Genomic DNA, 20,611 nt, shown 5'->3' on the forward strand with positions numbered 1-20,611 from the left:
ATACAATCACCAGAATTAATGGGCTAATGTTAAGCTGTAAACGTACTACGTGACGGTCGCATGCCTTCAACGTCACCACCGCTACGCTTTCAATCTCTTTCAATCCTTATTCAAAAATCAATAGTTGTAAAATACTATAAATTGATAAATCTACAAGTTGGAAAGTTTGAGTTGCAAGAGTGCGAGCATAAACACAGCGAGGTTGTAGTAGATGAGTTTGCCTGTTCGGCGTGATGACGTTTAATGTCCCAACCTCTGTGGTACAATTTAGCCACTCGTTAGCAACCTCTTTTTCAAGACACGTAAAAGCTAATGCATATGTATCACTGATGTATTTTATGTCATAGTATAAAACGTGAACATATACTGAACTTGTGTTAACCACAGACCTTATTTCAGGCATTTAACAAAAAAAAACGCTTCATTCAAAAACCCCATTGACCTCAGGAAGATGGATGTCAAGTACACAGAAAAATTAAGCCGAGATCACGAGAAAACAACAAAGAAAAAAAAATTAATAATGCATGGCCACTTAGAGCTTCAGTAGTATGCCGAATTTAATTCGTTTTGAAGCATCAAAAATGAGTGAAATCTCTAAACAAAATAATAATAATAATAATAATAATACACACACCAAAAACAATAGGGCCTCACACCATCGGTGCTTCTTTTTCTTTTTGTTTTTAATGGCGGTTGGCAAACCACTAAAGGTGCATTACCGCCACCTACTGGACTGGAGTGTGGGCAGTCGATTGGCAGGGGAAAAAATAAAAACTGTTTAAAATAAATAAATTAATTAATTGATAGTATAAATAAATAAATAAATAAAAATAATAATAATAGTGATAATAATAATACTAAAATTAAATAGAAAACACCATCGGTGCTCTGGCCCTAATAATAATTTTAACTGAAAGAACACAGCTGTCCAATCACGGAACAGTTAGGTGCGAATGTACGTTCCTCATTGGTTGAGCGCTGTGATTTTCTGACCAATTGGAGCTCGCAGAAGGCAGGCATACGTTCTCGTCCATTTTCGTTTGGTGCGTGGGGGGAGGAAAAAGAAAAAAAAAAACCTAACGGGACAACATGGCTACGCAAACGGCCCGGTATTATAGCGAGGGAGGCAGGGCAACAAAGCGCCAAAAAACCGATAACGAAGGAGGAATGGCGACTGTAAGTATCATACATGTCCGGCCAACATCTTATTTTTTTCCCCCTCCTTCTGAACGGCGAGAATGCTTTGCGACCTCGCGCGTTAGTGGCGCGAGCTAGCTGCACAACCCTGTTAGCTTGATTTGCTTAGCTGAACGTCTTTGTTTCTTTTTTTTTCTTCCGAAAACTCACCGTACTATATTTTATTGCACTCAGAACACTGTGACGTAAATACATTTTAGAAGCATTGCCTAAAATTATAAACGCGCTTACACATGTTCACAAGGCTGCACTAATATGTCACTACTACCTTGTTAGTCGGTTAGCTTTGTGGAGCTTTGAAGGCTAGCTAGCATGAATGAATGTAGTTAGCTAGCAAGTTAGCAGAAGTCGCGTGGAATAACTCCCTAAGAGGCCACACCGCTTAAACAGGGCCTGCTCAGTAGAATGTTGATTGATTGATAAAGCTAACAAAGCGCCTCTGGGTTTTTTTTTAATGAAGCTTAGCTTAACTGAGGCATTCCCTGCATTTATCACATGGTGGACTATAATATTTAGGACATTAAATACAATAAAATCTACACACGCCTACATTGGTGAGGGTAGCAAACAAAGCAGAATCCCAAATAGCTCCCTCAAGCACAGGTTCCCAACCCTGCCTCTGGAGAACCCCCTGCCTTGCACATTCTAGTGGCTCCCTGGCCTAACACACCCACTTAGACCCAGGAAGAGTTGTTAAATAGTTGATTAGTTAAATCACTTTTTAAAAAAGTGCAGGACAGGCCTAGTCCAGGACCAGGGTTGGGGAAACTACCCTAAAGGATGGAGAAGTCCTTTATTTACACTATACAAGTTCATACACAGTCCACATAGGGATTAGGAAGCTCTTTGGGTTACACTTGTTACATTGCATGATGACCAGTAGTCACTGCGATGAAACCTGTTAAACAACAGCTAAACAGAAAGTGAACTAGAGAAGTCATAATTATTCAGGATTACACATTAGGTCTCGTTATACCACGGTGCTCGTAAATTCTTGATTCTGCTTGGTCGGAAGGTGTTGATTCATTTTCTATAATGGCAACGTTGGTGATTTGTTGCTGTCTGGCTGCATTTGTTCTAATGTTATGACTTCTGTAGTAACTTACACAGGGCCTTGTATGATGGACGTGTCCCATGACCTAAGCAGAATTTTTTAAACTGTTATTTTACAAAGGCATATAATCCATTAATATGGTGAAAATTTCTTTACTGAGACATTTATGTAACATTTATGGAAGGAGTCTCCAGTGTCGGTAAGCTTTCCACCACTAGATAGTCTGCAGGACAGGATGGTTTCTCTGTAACATGTCTTCAACATAACATCGAGAGAAAGAGGAAAAATTGAGAGGCTAGTGAGGGAACAACTGTGTATAGCTGCTGTAATGTAAGTGATAATAGGAACCAAGTTGACTCACAGACATTCTACACCATTAAAGGTAACTACAAATGGTTAAAAAAAAAAAAGCATAAAAGGAATAAAACATTTAAAGGCATGCTTTATTAGATAATGTGCCTCATCCCGTTTTATTCCTTACATAATGGGCAGGTACATTTGATTTGAGCTTAACCACAGATAAATATTGGACAAGGCAGGAAAAACAGAGTTCTGCAAAACAAAATTTCACAATTTTCCATTGTTGATCAGTCAAATGTGTGTTGACCAAAGTTTACATCTGTAATTTTGTGCTTGAGCTATGATAATGTAGTTATCACCCAAAATCATTTCAGTACAAGCTTGACTTCAGACATATTGCGTAATCTTAATTTTAAATAGCTAATTTTGTTATATAGTCCAGCGAGTTTGAACTTAACCCTCTTACCCCGTATGGCCGAAAAACCAGCTTGCCCGTCTTTGATCTATTCCCGTAAGGATGATATACCCGCATGGTCGTCTATGCCAAATACCCGTAAGGCTGATATAGTGGCTTTACAGTTTAAACGTTATCCCCGTAAGGCCGGTGTACCGACATTACTCTGCTATGATTCCTTATTTATTTAATTATTATTTTTTAACCCGTAAGGTTGATGACGCCACGACGTGATTACGTTATTACGCCGGCATTAGGATGAAGATCCAAGCGTGAATATTGGTGTAATAGTAGAAGTGAACTAAAAATGCCAAAACGAAAAGCTAATCGTGTTCCAGCTAAAGTCACACCTACTGTGAACACAGGTACATCTAAAACAGTGAAGAAAAAAAAAAGAAAACATACACAGTTACACAGGTGAGAGCAAGGATTCTAGATAGTGACAGCAGTGAAAGTTCAGGCGATGTTGAAACTGAAACCAAAGCTGATAGAGACGCAAACTCTCCTGATTCGTCTTCATCTTCAGCATCAACCAGTGCGACTGACACTGCAGGGGTCTGGAGTCATAACGGGACCATTTCTGTGCATTCGTGAAAACACTACCTGTTGGTCTGATTATCACCAGAAACTTGACTTTTGGCGCTAAAATGCATTTATTTATTTAGTTATTATTTACTTGAATTTATTCAAAGGCATTGACCACGCTGATGCTCGTATGGTACTTCTAAATGAGTGTAAGGATTTTAGCGAGCATTTTTCATCATTTCTCTAGTTAAGAATTGTGCTCTAAGTGGAGTAAAAACACTGAACTGCTTCATTTTCAAAGTAATATTGCACAAATACATTATTGTAAGTTGTTTCAAGGCCTAAAAATGTTCAAATTAAAATGTTGATTTTGGGGCCAATTTTGGCCTGGGAACTCAGGGTTGGCGTGCTGTTTCTATGGGGAATATAGGGTTGTGGGACATAATACTGTGGGAACTAAGGGGTAAGAGGGTTAAACCTAAGCAATCCTATATTGTTATCCGAGAGCACTTTCTGTTATAATCACAAAAACTGTAGTTGATATTGAAAAAAGACCAAATGTACACAGCTGTTCATATTTGTATTGCAGCTTCGTAGTGAATCTTTTATTTTATTTATTTATTTTTAAATAAATGTCTCTTTTTGTAAACTGTAATGAGTATGACCATTGTGTATTACAGGAGGGCTACGAAGACCCTCACAAACCTCTCCCCTCCCTTGTGGTCCATGTAAGAGGACTGGTGGATGGAGTTTTGGAAGCAGACATTGTTGAAGCCCTGCAGGAATTTGGAACCATCAGGTAATGCACATCTTATAACCTGCTGTATTACTCAGTCCGTACAGGATTTTGTGGAATTTTTTTTTTTTTTTTTTGTGATCGCTGTGGCCAAAAAAAAATTCTTGATTTTGTTGCACCATTTTTTTAAACCCTTGTGTGTCAATTAAAAAAAGTTACACACGGGTCCATAAAGGACAAAAATGTCCATGTCCAAAAACTGCCATGAAAATATTATATATTATTTTTTTCCACTTTCACTGATGTTGATATATATTAATGTGTGTGTGTGTGTGTGTGTGTGTGTGTAATATATATATATATATATATATATATATATATATATATATATATATATATATATATATATATATATATAAATATATTTTTAACCAGCATCAGTTCTGATAATAATTCATTAACAATTATTCATTTTCAGCATTGTAACTCTTTAAAAGCTGGCTTGTTTATATAATGCAACAGATGTTTGGTTTTGTTTTTTTTTTTTTTTTCCCATATACTAAATGATTATTACAGTCTTTGATATGATTAACAACATTAATTTTGATGCATTCATATTTTTTATGCAGTGACGCATAAAAAAAAATGAAATAAATGAAAAACCTACCACTCTGGTCCATAAAGGACAAAAATGTCCATGTCAAAAAACTGTCATAGAAATATTATATTGTTTTTTTCCACCTTCACTGACTTCGATTTTTTTTTACCAGCATCGTTTCTGATCATAATTACCAAACATTCATTCATTTTCAGAATTTTAATCCTTTAAAGGCTGGTTTTGTTATTCAATGCAAAAATCGTCAAAGCTCAGTAACCTTCTTTGACTCATACATGAGGTGGGATTTGTAATTTCCAGTACAATAGTATTTCTTTCTTTCAAATCGTTCACACACACTTTTCAGTACATGCATACAAATCACAACTCTGATATCCATACATACACAACTACACAATTATAGCTGCATCATTTATTCAGTTATTCAAAGGAAACACATGTATAGGTACATCTAAAAAAAATTTAATATTATGGAAAAGTCTTCAGGCTTTAATCCTTTTGCATTAATTATTGCATCAATGCGGTAAGGCATGGAGGCAATCAGCCTGTGGCACTGCTGAGGTGTTATGGAAGCCCAGGTTGCTTTGATAGCGGCCTTCAGTTCATCTGTATTGTTGGGTCTGGTGTCTCTCATAGAGTCTCTATGGGGTTCAGGCCAGGTGAGTTGGCCGGCCAATCAAGCACAGTAATACCATGCTCAGCAAACCAGTTACTAGTAGTTTTGGCACTGTGGGCAGGTGCCAAGTCCTGCTGGAAAAGGAAATCCGCATCTCCATAAAGCTTGTCAGCAGATGGAAACATGAAGTGCTCTAAAATCTCCTGGTAGACGCTGCATTGACTCTCGACTTGAGAAAACACAGTGGACCAACACCAGTAGATGACATGGCACCCCAAATCATCACTGACTGTGGAAACTTCACACTGGACTTCAAGCAACTTGGATTCTGTCTCTCTCCACTCTTCCTTCAGACTCTGGGACCTTGATTTCCAAATGAAATGCAAAATTTACTTTCATCTTCCCCATGATTGTGGTTGTTTACTGAACCAGACTGAGAGATTAAAATCTCAGGAAACCTTTGCAGGTATTTTGAGTTAATTAGAGCTCTTCTCAGGTCGACATTTCTATGTTATAAATTCTTTATTCTAATATTTTGAGATACTGGATTTTTGATTTTCCATGAGCTGTAAGCCGTAATCAAGATTAAAACAAAAAAAAAAAAGCCTTGAAATATTTCTTTTTGTGTAATGAATCTAGGATATGACAGTTCCACTTTTTGAATTAAATTACAGAAAAGTATTAACTTTTCCACTATATTCTAATTTTGACATGCACCTGTATTTTCCCCATAGGCTCAACCTGACAAAATAGTACACAAGTTTGTGTACCTAGTTTAAAGTAGATTTATGAAAGCCAATGAGGATGAAATATTAATTCCAATAAAAATGCACACCTTTTGCAAAATGTATGCTGTTTACATCAACGCAGACACACTGATAAAAAGACAAAAATGTTCCTAAGGATGCACATTGGTTAAAAAGAAAATTGATGCAATTTGCTGCTTTTTTTTTTCTTTTGTGTGTACTTTTTTGCGGAAACTACTTGAATTGGCAAAATTCCAATTTCACAGTGATGTGGGTTGGTAAATGAGACCTTTGCGTTGAATGCGTGTTGACATGTCACATGATGTGTCTTAGCCCAAACTGAGGAAAATCTGCAATAACGTTGAAAAATGGCAAGCTCCTCCAAATATTGTGGAGTTCTTGATTTTGCATTCATTTTTGCAGTCGCAAACTTCTAGAGGGACCGATTATAGTATCTTTTGAAGGCTAAATCTGCCAAAAGAGTTGAGGTTATGAGTTAAAAAAAAAAATCTGTAAAAATTTTCAGCCTTTTGGGCAGTAACTTAATATGATGGTGTACACATTTTCACCATTTTATTAACGTACACTATAATAGTATAGCAAATAATCGTCTGATTTTACTATTATGTTTCCGTAATGAGAATCGGCAATAATAAGGCATTTAAAATTAATTGGACATATTTAAATGCGTCTTGGATAGTAGCATGTGAAAGCGTCTGGATTTAAGCTGGCCGTCAAATGTTGAATGCATTTTGAGTGAGAGGTGGTTTCCGTTTGTACGTTGCTGTGTGCGCACAAGCTTCCAAACAGAACTCCTATCCACTGCATATATTGTTCTGAGACATCAGCCTGACTGCGCCTGGTCCAAATATTATGCGGGTTGATATCCGGGTTTGTTGTTTGCGATTGCTTGCAGTTGTGAAAGCAGCAGAACAATCAAGCTCATGTGCAAATAGGCAAAATGCAATTATGCCGTGACTGTCTCCATGTCTAATCAGTGTTTGGCTTGGCAAGAGCAACCAATGGAACAACTGCCATCTCACTGCTGCGTTTGTGCCTTGTTCACCACCGGCACTGCTGCTTTTTATTTGGTCAGCTTGTCAATGTTGCCATGTCCACTTCCAGAAACAAGCTCTATACTATATTCATCATCTGTTCCTTCCTTTTTAAAGTCTAGCAACAGGGCTATTGGAGTAAAATGCATTGTCATTGTTTGTGCAATACATATTATGAGACAGCATTAAAACATAGTTTTTCATGGCAGTGGTTCAGACGTATGTAGCAAAACTGCATTATATTATTATTATTATTATTATTATTATTATTATTAAGTTTGTTTGACTCTCAGCGTCTCCACTCCATTTTGCCGAGTTAACAGCCTCAATCACCAGCTAGGATGTATATGCCCTAGAAAGTTGGGTGTTTATTTTTTAATTGTTGGGTGTTTGGTTTGTGTCTAATAGATAGATGTACTTAATTGCCAAATTCCCCCAAAACCATCCATCCACCCACCTTCTGCAGAGACTCCTTAGTCGCTAATTTTGTGCTACTGTTTTCAGGGAAAATAACCAACCTGCCTTTCCTCAACTGCATTACATGTGATATTTGGAAAATGAACGGTTGTGGTTCAGCCAAATTCTTTCCTGTTTCTACAGTTATGTGGTCCTGATGCCCAAAAAGCGCCAAGCCCTAGTTGAATACGAGGACATGAGCGGCTCTTGCAACGCTGTAACGTACGCTAACGACAACCAGATTTACATCGCTGGAAATCCTGCTTATGTGAATTACTCCACCAGTCAGAAGATCTCCCGGCCCGGCGATTCCGACGACTCTCGCAGTGTTAATAATGTTTTGTTATTGACAATCATGAACCCCATTTATCCCATCACCACGGTAATACTCTCAAGCACTCTGTAACTCCCTTATGTTAGTATTTGTACATTTAAACAATACCGGATGAACAGTCATGATTGTGATTACACGTACAGTACATACACATGTACCTTTTATATAACACTTTCTCCTCTTATCCTGCAGGACGTGCTGTATACCATCTGCAACAATTGTGGGCCCGTTCAAAGAATTGTCATTTTCAGGAAAAATGGTGTCCAGGCCATGGTAGAATATCCTTTACTGCTTTAGGCTTGGTGTCCAATCTGCCTACAAAAAGCAAAGATACTTTAGAGAAGAGCCTGGCACTGAAGTCTTTGTACATCCTGGTTAAATTACACAAAACCTGTGAATTACAGATATGGCTCAAGTATTTGCTGCCTCACAGCTTCAGGGTCCCTGTTTCGATTCTGAACTTGGGTTTCTGTCTGAGTTTCTCCACAAAGGTTTTTTTTTCTGGTTTTGCCCCATCTGCCAAATGCACTGAATGGCCTGTATTGGCTAAAGTGAATTGCCCTCAGTGTGAATAAGCATGCAGATGTGCTCTGAGATTAACTGGTGTCCCATATAGTGTGTGTTTGTTTCGTGCCCAGTATTCCCCCGGATAGGCTCCGGGTCCTTCACAACGTCGCTGACCAGGATGAAGCAGTCACTGCAAATGAATGAATGACTGACTGATCTTGCCTTGTAAGGGCTCGTTGAATAGTGGAATGTACGTTTTCCTTAATTATTGGCACATTTGATTCAGTCCAGAGTGCACAGCGGGCCAAAGCCTCTCTCAATGGTGCCGATATATATTCAGGCTGCTGCACACTCAAGATTGAGTATGCCAAGGTAAGTGGAGCTCTGTTTTATTTAGATATATTTAGAATGTGCACATGCACACACAGTGTCCATTTGGTAAAGGCAGAGTGAGGGTAGTGTGTCCATTCATCTGCTTTCACAGGCTTTTATGCTATATCAGGAGTGGACAAATGATTAATTTATTAGCTAGTCAACCGGGCAAGTGGAAGTGCCAGTGTGCTGCCAAGTCCCGTTTTCTGGTTGCCTGGAAACCTTTTTGACCAGGCTCAAAGGTTGGTTATTAATGTAATGCAATAACGTATGGGGAGCTAAGTAGTTAAGTGCATTAACACTGATGGATTGTGAAGTCCTTTTCTTCTTCTTAAAGACGCAAGCAGGCACAAACATGGAGAAGAGGAATAGTCTTTTATTTAAGCAATATTGCAAGAGTGCGGTTCTACTGCATACCGCAGGCTATGTGCTTTTTTTAATATACAACAGTTTGATAAGCAAGAAATTAATATTGAGTTTTGGACACAATATGGTCAAATGTCCTGTTTTTGCGCCCCTGTTGGAAATAGATCCCAAAGAAGCTGCACCCACTTTATAGCTTGTCGGCTAGTTCACGTAGATTTGTACATTCCCACTAAAGGTGCTTCTGGTAAAATTGCCATCCCTTCTGACAAAGTTTCATACTTTTAAGCCAAAAGTTGTATTCCTGAAAAGTATTGTTCACCATGTCCTCTGATGAGTTCATTAACACTACTGTGGTAACAGTTTCGAACTAAGAAGTGGAATTTTACTTGGCAAACAAAGACAAGCGGAGTGAAACATCCCACTGTGGTTATAGGAAATATAGGTGCTCTTGGCACATAGCCCAACCAATCAAATTAGCGGACCAGAATTAACTGTTGAATAATGAAACTTTATTCATGTTAATACACCGATGTTGTCCCTTCAAGGTTCAGTCCTCAACTGCCCATATACCAAAGAGCCCTTTTTTTTTTAACCTATGCTTCTAGGTCAGCACAAAGAGAAGTCTCTTCAGCTCAGCCAAACACATTCCAGTAGACTTGTTAATACGTGAATCTAGAGAAATGTTTAACATGCTCCAGTAGGTCTGAAAATTTATTTTTTAGGGAAATGAACAAATATATGAATTTGTGGGGAGGATGACTGTATAACTGTAGTCCTGATAATGTTTCTAATGTAGCACATTGTGTTCATGGCAGGCAGTTCACTTATGCATTGTTATGTTTTACCTCCTTCTATCGCAAGTAAAATGTGATTTTAATTACTGCGCTAGCAGAAGAGTTATGACAGCTTTTCCTGCACTTTTCAGTTTCATTGCTGTTTCCACATCTGTGTTTTCCTGAATTCTGAAAAGACCACGTATCATTCATTCATGCTAATTATTCAGCTTAGTTAAATTGTTCTGTTTTTAATCAGATCACATGTCTGCTGATGTGTGTAGTGCAGCAGGTGGGAGGATTTGGAAGCTTGACTATAGTTACTGCATTGCGATGTGTCACGCTACCATGCGGTGCGTTTTAGTTTAAGCACACATCCCAAATTAAAACTCTTGCAAAAGTGAATAGGATTTAAGATTTATTTTCTTCCTCTGTAACTATGAATAACAAATAAACAAAATCTGCTTGTCGCAGTATACTGATTTGATTACCCCCAAGTATTGTACAGTTTAGTTTTTTTTTTCCTCTCTGGTATATTTGGATAACATTGGTGGATCGAAACATGAAACATTTCAATGATGTTGTAGAAATGGTCTCGAAGTTTGTGAACTACTTGTATGGAAATAAACCTAACGGTTAGTTTTCCTTCTCGCAGCCGACACGCCTCAACGTATTCAAGAATGACCAGGACACGTGGGACTACACCAATCCAAACCTGAGCAGCCAAGGTAATGTGAGCAACTGGGCATTTTTCTACTGACACAACTCAGCACCCTTACTGCCACTGTGGAGAATAGCTAAGCGGGTGGGAGTGGGTCATGTTAGATTTCAGGAGCTCCAGTGCTTAATTGTGCAGCTTAGCACACTTCCTTTCAGACACTGAGGCATAGCAGGTAGTAGACTGGTTGTTTTCTGACCTTGTTTCTGAAATGTACACAGCTTCTCAGAATATTATGAGCTCCTTTTATCAACAAGGCAAGGATGAAAGGAGCAACTGGACCACTGAGTATGCATCACTGACAAATCAAGTTTTTCAATGTTAAAGTATTACTGCATTGGGCATTTCACAAAAAAAGCATGTTTCTAATCCATGAACATTTTGAGGAAGTCTAGACCATTTCAGAACTTTCCACAAGGGGAACTGGGGCCAGTTTTTAGTTCATGGAGAAATTAAGGTGTCCTGTGTAGCCATTGTTCCAATAACCTTCTTATAATTCTTGATCACTTCACGTGACAATGACCTATCTTAATTCGAAAGTATCTAAACTGTGAGGTACTCAACCTCTGCTTGCATCATGTAACTGTATGAGTGTCAGTCCCTTTATCTGTGTCACTTCTGTTATGTTACATAATATTTACCACCCCTGCAGTGCAGTGGAGATGTATATCAGGAATTTGTCCAGGAGCTGTATAGATCTCATTGTGGATGATTTCAGGGTTTTTTAAAATTTATTTATTTTATTTTATGTTTTTCTAAGTACCTTAAAGGGTTCTGGAACCTTGAGGTAAATGCACTGAAATGCTGTGTGCATTTTGTCTGTTGTATCTTACCCAATTTAGTTCCTTAAAAGGTATTGGCAAAAGGTCCATTTGCACTGTCCTCTTAAAAGGTATCAGGTTTTAATTTGCACACTTGATGCCTGCTTATGGGCCAGTTGCTCCTCCACATCCATGTTGTACAAAAAAAAAAAACTAAACTGCTTCAAAACATCAGCTGCAACAACACACGTGGACAATGAAGAATGCACTTTTCATACACATCGAAGACATTTCAGTTTCCTCAGCTACACCTGCAAGAGTATTTTCTCCTTCACCAAGCAGAAGGAAAGCATAAGCATGCATTCTGACACTCCATACAAGAGAACACATTTTACACTCATCTTCTCCTGAACCGCCACTGAACCACTACAGCCACGAAGATGTGCCACCCTTTGGCATGACACACATTCTGATTAATTGTGTTAGAAGAATACACGCCACTGAGAGAGTACCATCACCACCCCACTGTGACACAGCACCAACACCACCAACTGCTGATAAAGGAATCTTCAGGGGGGGAAACACATGTTCCAAACAGACAAAAAAAAAAAATCCAGTCCATGCACACAACAGAGGACAAGTCACTCAAGAAACAAAACACCTTCACTGAACCCTACTCATCTATGGTTGTGTATTTTGTTCTCTGTTCCTCACACTCGACTCCTTGAACAAAATGTGCTCACATTCCACATAAAATGCAGCATCTGTGCCGACCTACTGATTATAGCTCTGATTTCTGCAAGAAATGACACACCACCACCACCAGGAAGATGTCACCCACACAGACTGACACCTTTGATTACAGAATACTAATTGTCCAGCCTACCTCCCACCTCTAGATCTCCCAAACTATTTTACCTCTCAATGCGTGTGTGTATGTGTGTGTGTTTTTTCCCTTTCTATTTTTAGTCTTATGACCTACTTTGTAACACCTTCCAATATGATGCAGGTTTGGCATTGTCTCTAGTGGGAATCTGAAATGTGCAAAAATCCACCACGTTGCAAGCTGTGCGTGATGACATGGACAATATATTTAAATAAAAATACAGACTCCTGGAAGAATATGGACGAGCTGCGGCGGCACTTTGCTCTCGGACAAAGAAAGATGACAACCACTAGAGTCTTTGAGACTAAACTGAGTTGGGAGGAAAATGGAAACGTGTTTTTTAACTTTCAAGTGGCAGAGATGAAGAGGATCTCATCTGTGGCTAATTGACAGCCTGTGCCACCTGCATCACCCTCTACCCCTCCCTTTGAGTTTGAGCTGTAAGTATCCCCAAGCTTGTGTTGTCTTGGAGTGATGCTTTGATGGTTTTATTCTGACAAAATGATATGTACCTAACTTGCTATCGCTTTCCCTCTCCAATCTCCATTTGCCTATTTATCCAGTGGACTCCAGTTTCGTGTTGCTGTGCTGCATCAGTAGTACTGCTATATTCTTCTTGTATTATGTTCAGGGCATGTGACACTTGAGCCCCTTACTTAAGCCCCTTGCTAAAGAACTGTCTTTCGTTGAAGCAAATGCCACAAGCAAAACTAGTTTGAGATTCATATTTGCAATATTTGTACCTGAACAGGTGCAGACGCTGATGGCGATGGGGGCGAACAAGGTGTGTGTGCATCCCCAGCCTTTTTTTTTTTTTTTTTTTTTTTTTTTTTTTTAAATAAATCCTTCCTGTTTTCCCTTCTCAATACACTATATAATCATTGAAATAATTGTTTATTTGGCGATTTGATAATTTGAGCTAGTTGCTCATAATTGTCTCCATTGCATTCCTTTTTCACACACATTGGTGCTGGTCCACATTGTCTAGGGCTCATCTACCAATTTCATATTCAGTTTTGGTGTAGCTCTTTTTCTGTCGTCTGTTTCTGGCCCCCTTTCTTTCCTATCCAATCGGTTTTTAAGCTAATTATCGTTTTATATATTAAGCAGATTTATTAATTTATTTTTTTTGGCAAATTCATCTTCCACCCTTTCTCCCTGTCACTGTGTATTCTTCTTTTCCCTTTCACGGCCTCCTTCCCTCTCTTGCCTCTCAGATATGAATGGCCACTCCAACAAGCGCCAGAGACAGCCGGCTCTGCTGGGACACCACCCTACAGAGTACGGTAAGGCTCCTGGCGGACACCAACATGTTCACTCACAAAAACGGGGAGTGATTGATTGTTTAGGGTGAATAGATCCACAGTGGCAGTAAGACGGTGCTGTGTTGAGTCATTCAGAATTGCAGTGATCTGTGACTGTTAAATTTCAACTATCATCGTTTATGTATCTGCTTGCCAGGTGGTTATGGGTACCAGGATGAGAGTTATGGCGGGTATGACGGACGCCGTGTGGGTCCATCTATGGGAGGCCCACGGAGGGGTGGGGCTACTCAGCGCTACAGCAGCCAGTACGGAGCCCCACCTCCACCACCACCAGGGGAATACAGCGCTCATGCGGAGTCACCAGTCATGATGGTCTATGGTCTGGAGCCGTCCAAAATAAATGCGGACAGGGTGTTCAACATCTTCTGCCTCTATGGCAACGTTGAGAGGGTAAGCAGAGAAGGCTTAAACAGCCCATACTTTTAAACTTCTCTCTGAGGTTTAGAAAGAAAAGTTGATTTTATTTTTGGTGATATCCAGGTGAAATTCATGAAGAGCAAACCGGGTGCTGCCATGGTGGAAATGGGAGACTGCTATGCCGTAGACCGGGCCATCTGTCATCTAAACAACTATTTCCTATTCAACCAGAAGCTTAATGTCTGGTAGGTGTTTTGACTGTGCATGTCTGTTGACAAACACCAATGTTTCCATTATGGACTATTCACTTTTATTAACTACAGTGTGTCTGAAAAGTCAGGAACCACAACAAAGGAAACAGAAAACATTTTGTGGATTTTGGTCAATGTTGACATCATATTGTATTGGCTCAACATATTTGCAAAACATATTACCATTGGTTCCTGACTTTTTAGACAACCTGTCTAATATGGTAACGAAAGCAGTCGTTTTTGATGTAGTTTGGTTGTATGGACTGTTATAGATGCTCTCCTAGGATTTGCATTAGTTGACTGTCCTTATCTAGGGTTGTTTCTAACTGTTTGCCAGAGTTAGCATTTGTAGCTTCTGATGTGTTCAACAAAATCCAACAAAATTTCTACAAACTTGGTGGGTTGGATCAGCATCAGACTCTATTCATCCTTGCAGCGTATCCAAGCAGCAGGCCATCATGCCAGGTCAGTCATATGAGCTAGAGGATGGCACCAGCAGCTTTAAAGACTTCCACGGCAGCCGGAACAATCGCTTTGCCTCCCCAGAACAGGCGGCCAAGAACCGCATCCAGCATCCGAGCAATGTTCTGCACTTCTTCAATGCTGCCCCAGAAGCCTCAGTTGAGGTCTTCTCTGAGGTCAGTTCAGCAGCCCGTGGGTGCAGATTATTATTATTATTATTATTATTATTATTATTATTTATTTATTTATTTATTTTTTTTTAAATTTTGTTTAATTAAACTGTGATTCATCAGTATCTATTTATTCTGTTTTCAGATCTGTGATGAACTCGGTTTGAAGAGTCCATCTAATATAAAACTGTTCGCAGCAAAAGGTGAGTGACCCCTTGAACTTATCTCCTGAGGGCTATGTGTGTGTTTGTGGTGGTGGTGGTGGTTGAGTTTGTGTATGTGGTGGTTTTCATATTGACAATTAGGTGTAACGATACATTGACACAATGCCACAATGTGACTGTGTATCGTGGTAGTTAGCGAAGTGAACTGGCAATCGCTTAATTTTAAAAAGTGTAAGAACTCTTCAACCATCCAGACTTGAAGTCTAATTTACAATTGATTTAGCAACAAATATAACCAGTTTCTCACACTGTTGCATTATATACTGTTTGGATTGTGTGGGTAATACTTTGTGTCCTCATTAGCTGCGTTTACATGGACAACAATAATCCACTCTTAAACCGATTACGACCATACTTTGATTAAGAAACTACCATGTAAACAGCAATTTTTACTTACCTTAATCTAATTAAGGTCATACTCAAATTAAGCTCTAATCGAATTAAGACAGGTGGAGTATTCCTGTTTTAGTCGCATTATGGACGTGTATTATAGACATGTAAACACCTTAATCACATTATTAATGTTGTGTGAGAGATTTCACTGCATTTTGCGACAGGACACGATCACACACGGCAGTTCTCAACATTTTACGGTGAACAAGAAAGCACGGCTGTGTCCCAAACAGCATATTTGTCTACTATAGGCCTGTAGTGGGGAAAAATACATGTATCTCTGCTACTATATAGACGTTACGTACGCAGTTTGAGATGCAGCCCATGGCTTCAAGCAGTTGTCTTTTAGCACGTACAGCATGACAAATAATTAACTGCACTTAAAGCGTTCGTAAACAAATTAAATAAAAGCACCCAAAACTGTATACGGTATCATAACGAAGACGAACTGTATGTTGATACGTGAAATTCTGGAGGGACGTCAGACGACGTGGCGCAGTGAAGTAATGACGCGGGCTGTTAATCTAATTATGATCTATAACATGTAAAACGGGAACATGACAGGAGTATTCTAAAAGCGACTCATGTAAACACCTTAATCACATTATTATCTTACTCCGAGTAAGGTCAATAATTAGATTACTGCTGTCCATGTAAACATAGTCACTGATATGAATAAATAACCGTACGAAGACTTACAACTATAGCCACCACACCACCCACGGTTATTGCAGACTTTCTGAACAACTTTACATGCTGTTGTTTTTACTGACTCCATATAAATCGTCAGTTTCTGATGATGGAGAGGTAGTTAGAATCACTTGGAGACTGAATTGTATAGGTTTTCTAAAGGGCATTTGCTTTGGGAACCAGGGGTCTCCTTTATCACCTGGGCATATGTATAGTTTTGTGCATACACCTGTGATTTGTTCAAGTTATTTTTCCACATGTGTAAGCGTGTATAGTTAGAACTGTTCCTGGCCATGCCAATGCACAAACCCCTAGTGGTATAAAAGTGTAATTGCTGATCAAGTGTAGCCTGATTCTGAAAAGCTCCCATCCCACTTATTGTCAATCAAAGCTGTGTACACACGTGTGATAAATGCTAGTTTTCTAGTGCATTCTGCCAAATCTTACACACAGAATTAGAACTTGTTTTGATCAATTAGACACCAGGACTACGGGAAAAAGTGCGCAATTACTTTCCATCATTGAGAAGTCTAGATATTCTGGGTAGTATCTGCCAAGATAACACCCTGCAGGGAGTTAGCACTACAGCTGAAATGTGTATAAACCTAATGTGATGTCAAATATTTAACCATAACTGTGCATGATACTGCAGTGTGTGTGTGTGTGTGTGTGTGTGTGTGTTTTAATAGCCAGTTTGGCTTGTTCAGGACTTAATATTTGTCTGAATTGTGAGGTTGAGGACGGTATAACAAAAGTTGATAAGAAACTGATTCCTTTATTTCAGGCGGTGCTTCCTCTGAGAGAAGCTCATCAGGGCTTCTAGAGTGGGAATCTGTTAATGATGCTATGGAAGCCCTTGCCATGATGAACCATTACCAGATGAAGAACCCTAGTGAGTGCTGGACATTTGCTTTTTCATAATACTGGTAAAATGTTTGAACAGATGCATCTGATCTCTAATTACCATTCTAATCTACTATAATTTGTCCCCCCCCCCCCCCCCCCAAAATTCTAGATGGCCCATACCCCTACACACTAAAGCTGTGCTTCTCCACTGCGCAGCACGCAAATTGAAAAACCAAGTTCAGCATCGCCACAACTTCACTGTCCCATGTTCATCGTCCTTCATGTGTGCAGTCAATATCGAATGTCTTTCTATTGAGTGAGCCACAGCGCACGCTGAGAATCAGCTTGGCAGAACTATTAAATCTTGTTTTTATAGAAGAGGAGAAAGGTGAAATGCTTTTGTACCAGTATTTCTTTTCTTTTTTTTTTTCTTTTTTTTTTTTATTGCTTTCCATTATTGACTGTTAGCTGTGTGCTCAGCACCTCACTTTTCCAAACGGCAGCCTGTAAAGGAAAGCCTGCATTTTTCTCTAATTGTAAAATAAAATTAGTGACGATTAGTCCTTTGTCATGGCTATTTAATATACTAGTTATTTAGTGTGAGACGCTGTTTTCAGTGACTTTGCTGAATTTTAATAAATTGAGAAATATCCATAGATGTATTCCCTTCATGAGGCTCTGGATGGTACTTTAATCTGATTTTAGTGCTGATTACTTAACTGATTTAAAAGATATTTTAACACTGAAATGACACAAAAACAGGGGTCACAATGGCCAGTGACACAGTGCTGTATGAAGCTGTGAATAAATGCATTTATAGGAAAATTATCAATGAGGAAATTTGTTACCACCCTGTTGATTATTTTCTAATAACAGCATATCCTTCTGCATTTTATTCCTCTTATACCACAGTATTCTTAATTTATTAATGAATTATGTCTAATTTTAATGTGGGATTTCAGTGATTGAACATTGTTCCTGTTATCATTTGTGCTGTAATGTCAACAGTTCTTCCCTTTAAAAAAAAAAAAAAAAAAAAACACAGCTTGTTACCAAGAAATGCACAAGCTCCTCTATCCTGAAAACTCTCAAGGACCATGAAGATTCCTCCATAAATGTATAAGAAACATCTCATTACAGAAAATATGTCAATTTGATGTGTTAATGTGGTTTTGTTTTTTTTTTTTTATAAATATTATGATGATGATTGGCCTTGGATTGTGTAGTGACTTGCCTTTCAGCCAGCACTGTCCACTGTTACAGAAATTGTCAATACCTTCTGACCAATCGGAATCAAGAATTCAGCACTGTGGTATAAGAGCAATGTGATGCTTTTTAATTAAAAGGAAACAGCATGAACTCATTAATTACTGCTACAAGTTCAGCCTCTGGTGATGCCCCTTACTCTGCACAATTTGTTTTTGTTCTTTTCATCTTAAACACATGGACTTTGCTGCAGATTTCATTCAACTGATCGTTAAATAAACAGCAGGACTTTACATTGTGGATCAATTGTTCATCTTTGCATTATAGTCATTTCCAGAAATCGTCATTTGTTCACAAATTAACCATGGCTATACAATAGACTTGGTACCCAAGAGCTGCTGCAGTAATCGTAAAGCCTGTCTTGCACTCATCCCTGGACCCTTATTCACAGTATGCTCACAGTACTGTTTGACTTTATAGTATAAACTTGTGGAGGAGTAATGACTTACAATCTCACTATCTGGTGTCTGCATTTCCGTTTTGAGTCTGGCTCCTATCAAGTTTTCATCCGTATGTCATCTTGTGGCTTAATTCCTTGCCACTGTTGCTTTTGGGCTGGTCGGAGATCTAGATCTGAATTTCTGTAATGATGCTTTGTGATAATGCCTAGTCTTAAAATTTATTGATTCACAGAGTATTTGTGTCTCAATACAATTTCTAGCCTAAAAACATCATATAAACAACACAAAAAGTCCTGAGATTAGCCTGAAAATATTGTCAGTATATGACAGAGCAGTGCCAGTGTACTGTAGTTTAAGTTTGCTCATTCATTGGTTATAAACACTAATTATTAAAAAGTAATTGTTCTACTCACCTGATTGAATGAACGTCTGTCGTTACCCTAGTGCCATAACTATCTTTATTTGGGGGGTACATAGTTGGTACATAAAACTATGTACTGTCTGATTCTTATTTCACACTAGAGCGCTGGTGTATAGTTACCACAATATCAGAAATGTTTCTGTACAATGTGTATACATGGTCTTCACCAGGGAATACAAACACATAATTCAGACTGAACAGATCATGCGTTCTAAACAGATATACACCAATCAGCCATAACGTTAAAATCACTGACAGGTGACGTGAATAACATTAGTTATCTTGTTACAATGGCACCTGTGAAGCGGTGGGATATATTAGGCAGCAAGTGAACAGTCAGCTCTAGGAGTTAATGTGTTGGAAGCAGGAAAAATGGGCAAATGTAAGCACTAAGCGACTTTAACAAGGGCCAAACTGTGACGGCTACATGTCAGAGTGTCTCTAAAATGGCAGGTCTTGTGGGGTGTTCCCAGTATCTACCAAAAGTGGTCCAAGGAGAGACAACCGGTGAACCAGTGTCAGGGTCATGGGTACCCAAGGCTCACTGATCTGCGCGGGGAGCGAAGGCTAGTACGTCTGGTCTGCAACTGTAGTAAAATTTCTGAAAAAGTTAATGCTGGCTATGACATAAAGGTGTCAGAACACACCGTGCATTACAGCTTGCTGCATATGGGGCTGTATAACTGCAGACCCGTCAGAGTGCCCATGCTGACTCCTGTCCACCGCCAAAAGCGCCTACAATGGGCACATGAGCATCAGAACTGGATTGGGTCCTGTCATTCATGTGAATGTGACTGACATGTACTGCCTACCTAAACACTATTGCAAACCAAGTACACCCCTTCATGACAACAGTATGGCCTCTTTCAGCAAGATAATGCCCCCTGCCACATTGCAAAAATAAATAAATAAATAATAATAATAAAAATAAATTAAAAAGAGAGAGAGAGAGAGAGAGAGAGCACTGATGATACATGCTCTCTCACGCTCTTTTTTTCTTGCTCTCTTTTTCTCTAAGTGCCTCGTAGCCACATTACCACCTCGGGTGTGTATTATTTTTCTAATAATTCAACGGCCCGTCGTCAATTATTCTTCACATACTTCTGGAAAATCGTAGTTTTCTGTTATTTTCTTTGTTGTTAAATCTGTGTGCTGTGGTGGACAGTATCCTAACTTTTCCGTTATTTCAGTTGACATGGCGAAGTGATATGGATCTGTAATGCGGACAAGACCTGACTGGAACTACTTTAGCCGTGGATTTACAGAAAAATAACTGCACACCTCAAAACGTCTGCCAGCCAATCAGAATCGAAAATTCAATTGCGCTGTGGTA

General features: G+C 39.0%; 1 protein-coding gene across 2 annotated transcripts; it reads left to right on the plus strand.

The window, feature by feature from the left end:
* Positions 1-1,026: 1,026 nt before the first annotated feature.
* On the plus strand, positions 1,027-18,689 carry hnrnpl2 (heterogeneous nuclear ribonucleoprotein L2). 2 transcript variants are annotated; one of them, XM_053651167.1, is made up of 14 exons: positions 1,027-1,176; positions 4,211-4,329; positions 7,900-8,137; positions 8,282-8,367; positions 8,872-8,968; positions 10,763-10,835; positions 13,224-13,256; positions 13,690-13,758; positions 13,934-14,187; positions 14,278-14,399; positions 14,842-15,043; positions 15,183-15,240; positions 17,129-17,236; positions 17,360-18,689. In XM_053651167.1, the coding sequence occupies exons 1-14, from the start codon at positions 1,090-1,092 to the stop codon at positions 17,416-17,418; spliced, it is 1,605 nt and encodes a 534-aa protein (XP_053507142.1). In that variant the 5' UTR covers positions 1,027-1,089; the 3' UTR covers positions 17,419-18,689. The 2 variants fall into 2 exon arrangements, with proteins under 2 accessions (XP_053507142.1, XP_053507143.1); XM_053651168.1 differs by lacking the exons at positions 13,224-13,256; positions 13,690-13,758.
* The last annotated feature ends 1,922 nt before the right edge of the window (positions 18,690-20,611 follow it).

The sequence above is a fragment of the Ictalurus furcatus genome, chromosome 20 (assembly GCF_023375685.1).
Source record: "Ictalurus furcatus strain D&B chromosome 20, Billie_1.0, whole genome shotgun sequence".
Lineage (NCBI taxonomy): Eukaryota > Metazoa > Chordata > Actinopteri > Siluriformes > Ictaluridae > Ictalurus > Ictalurus furcatus.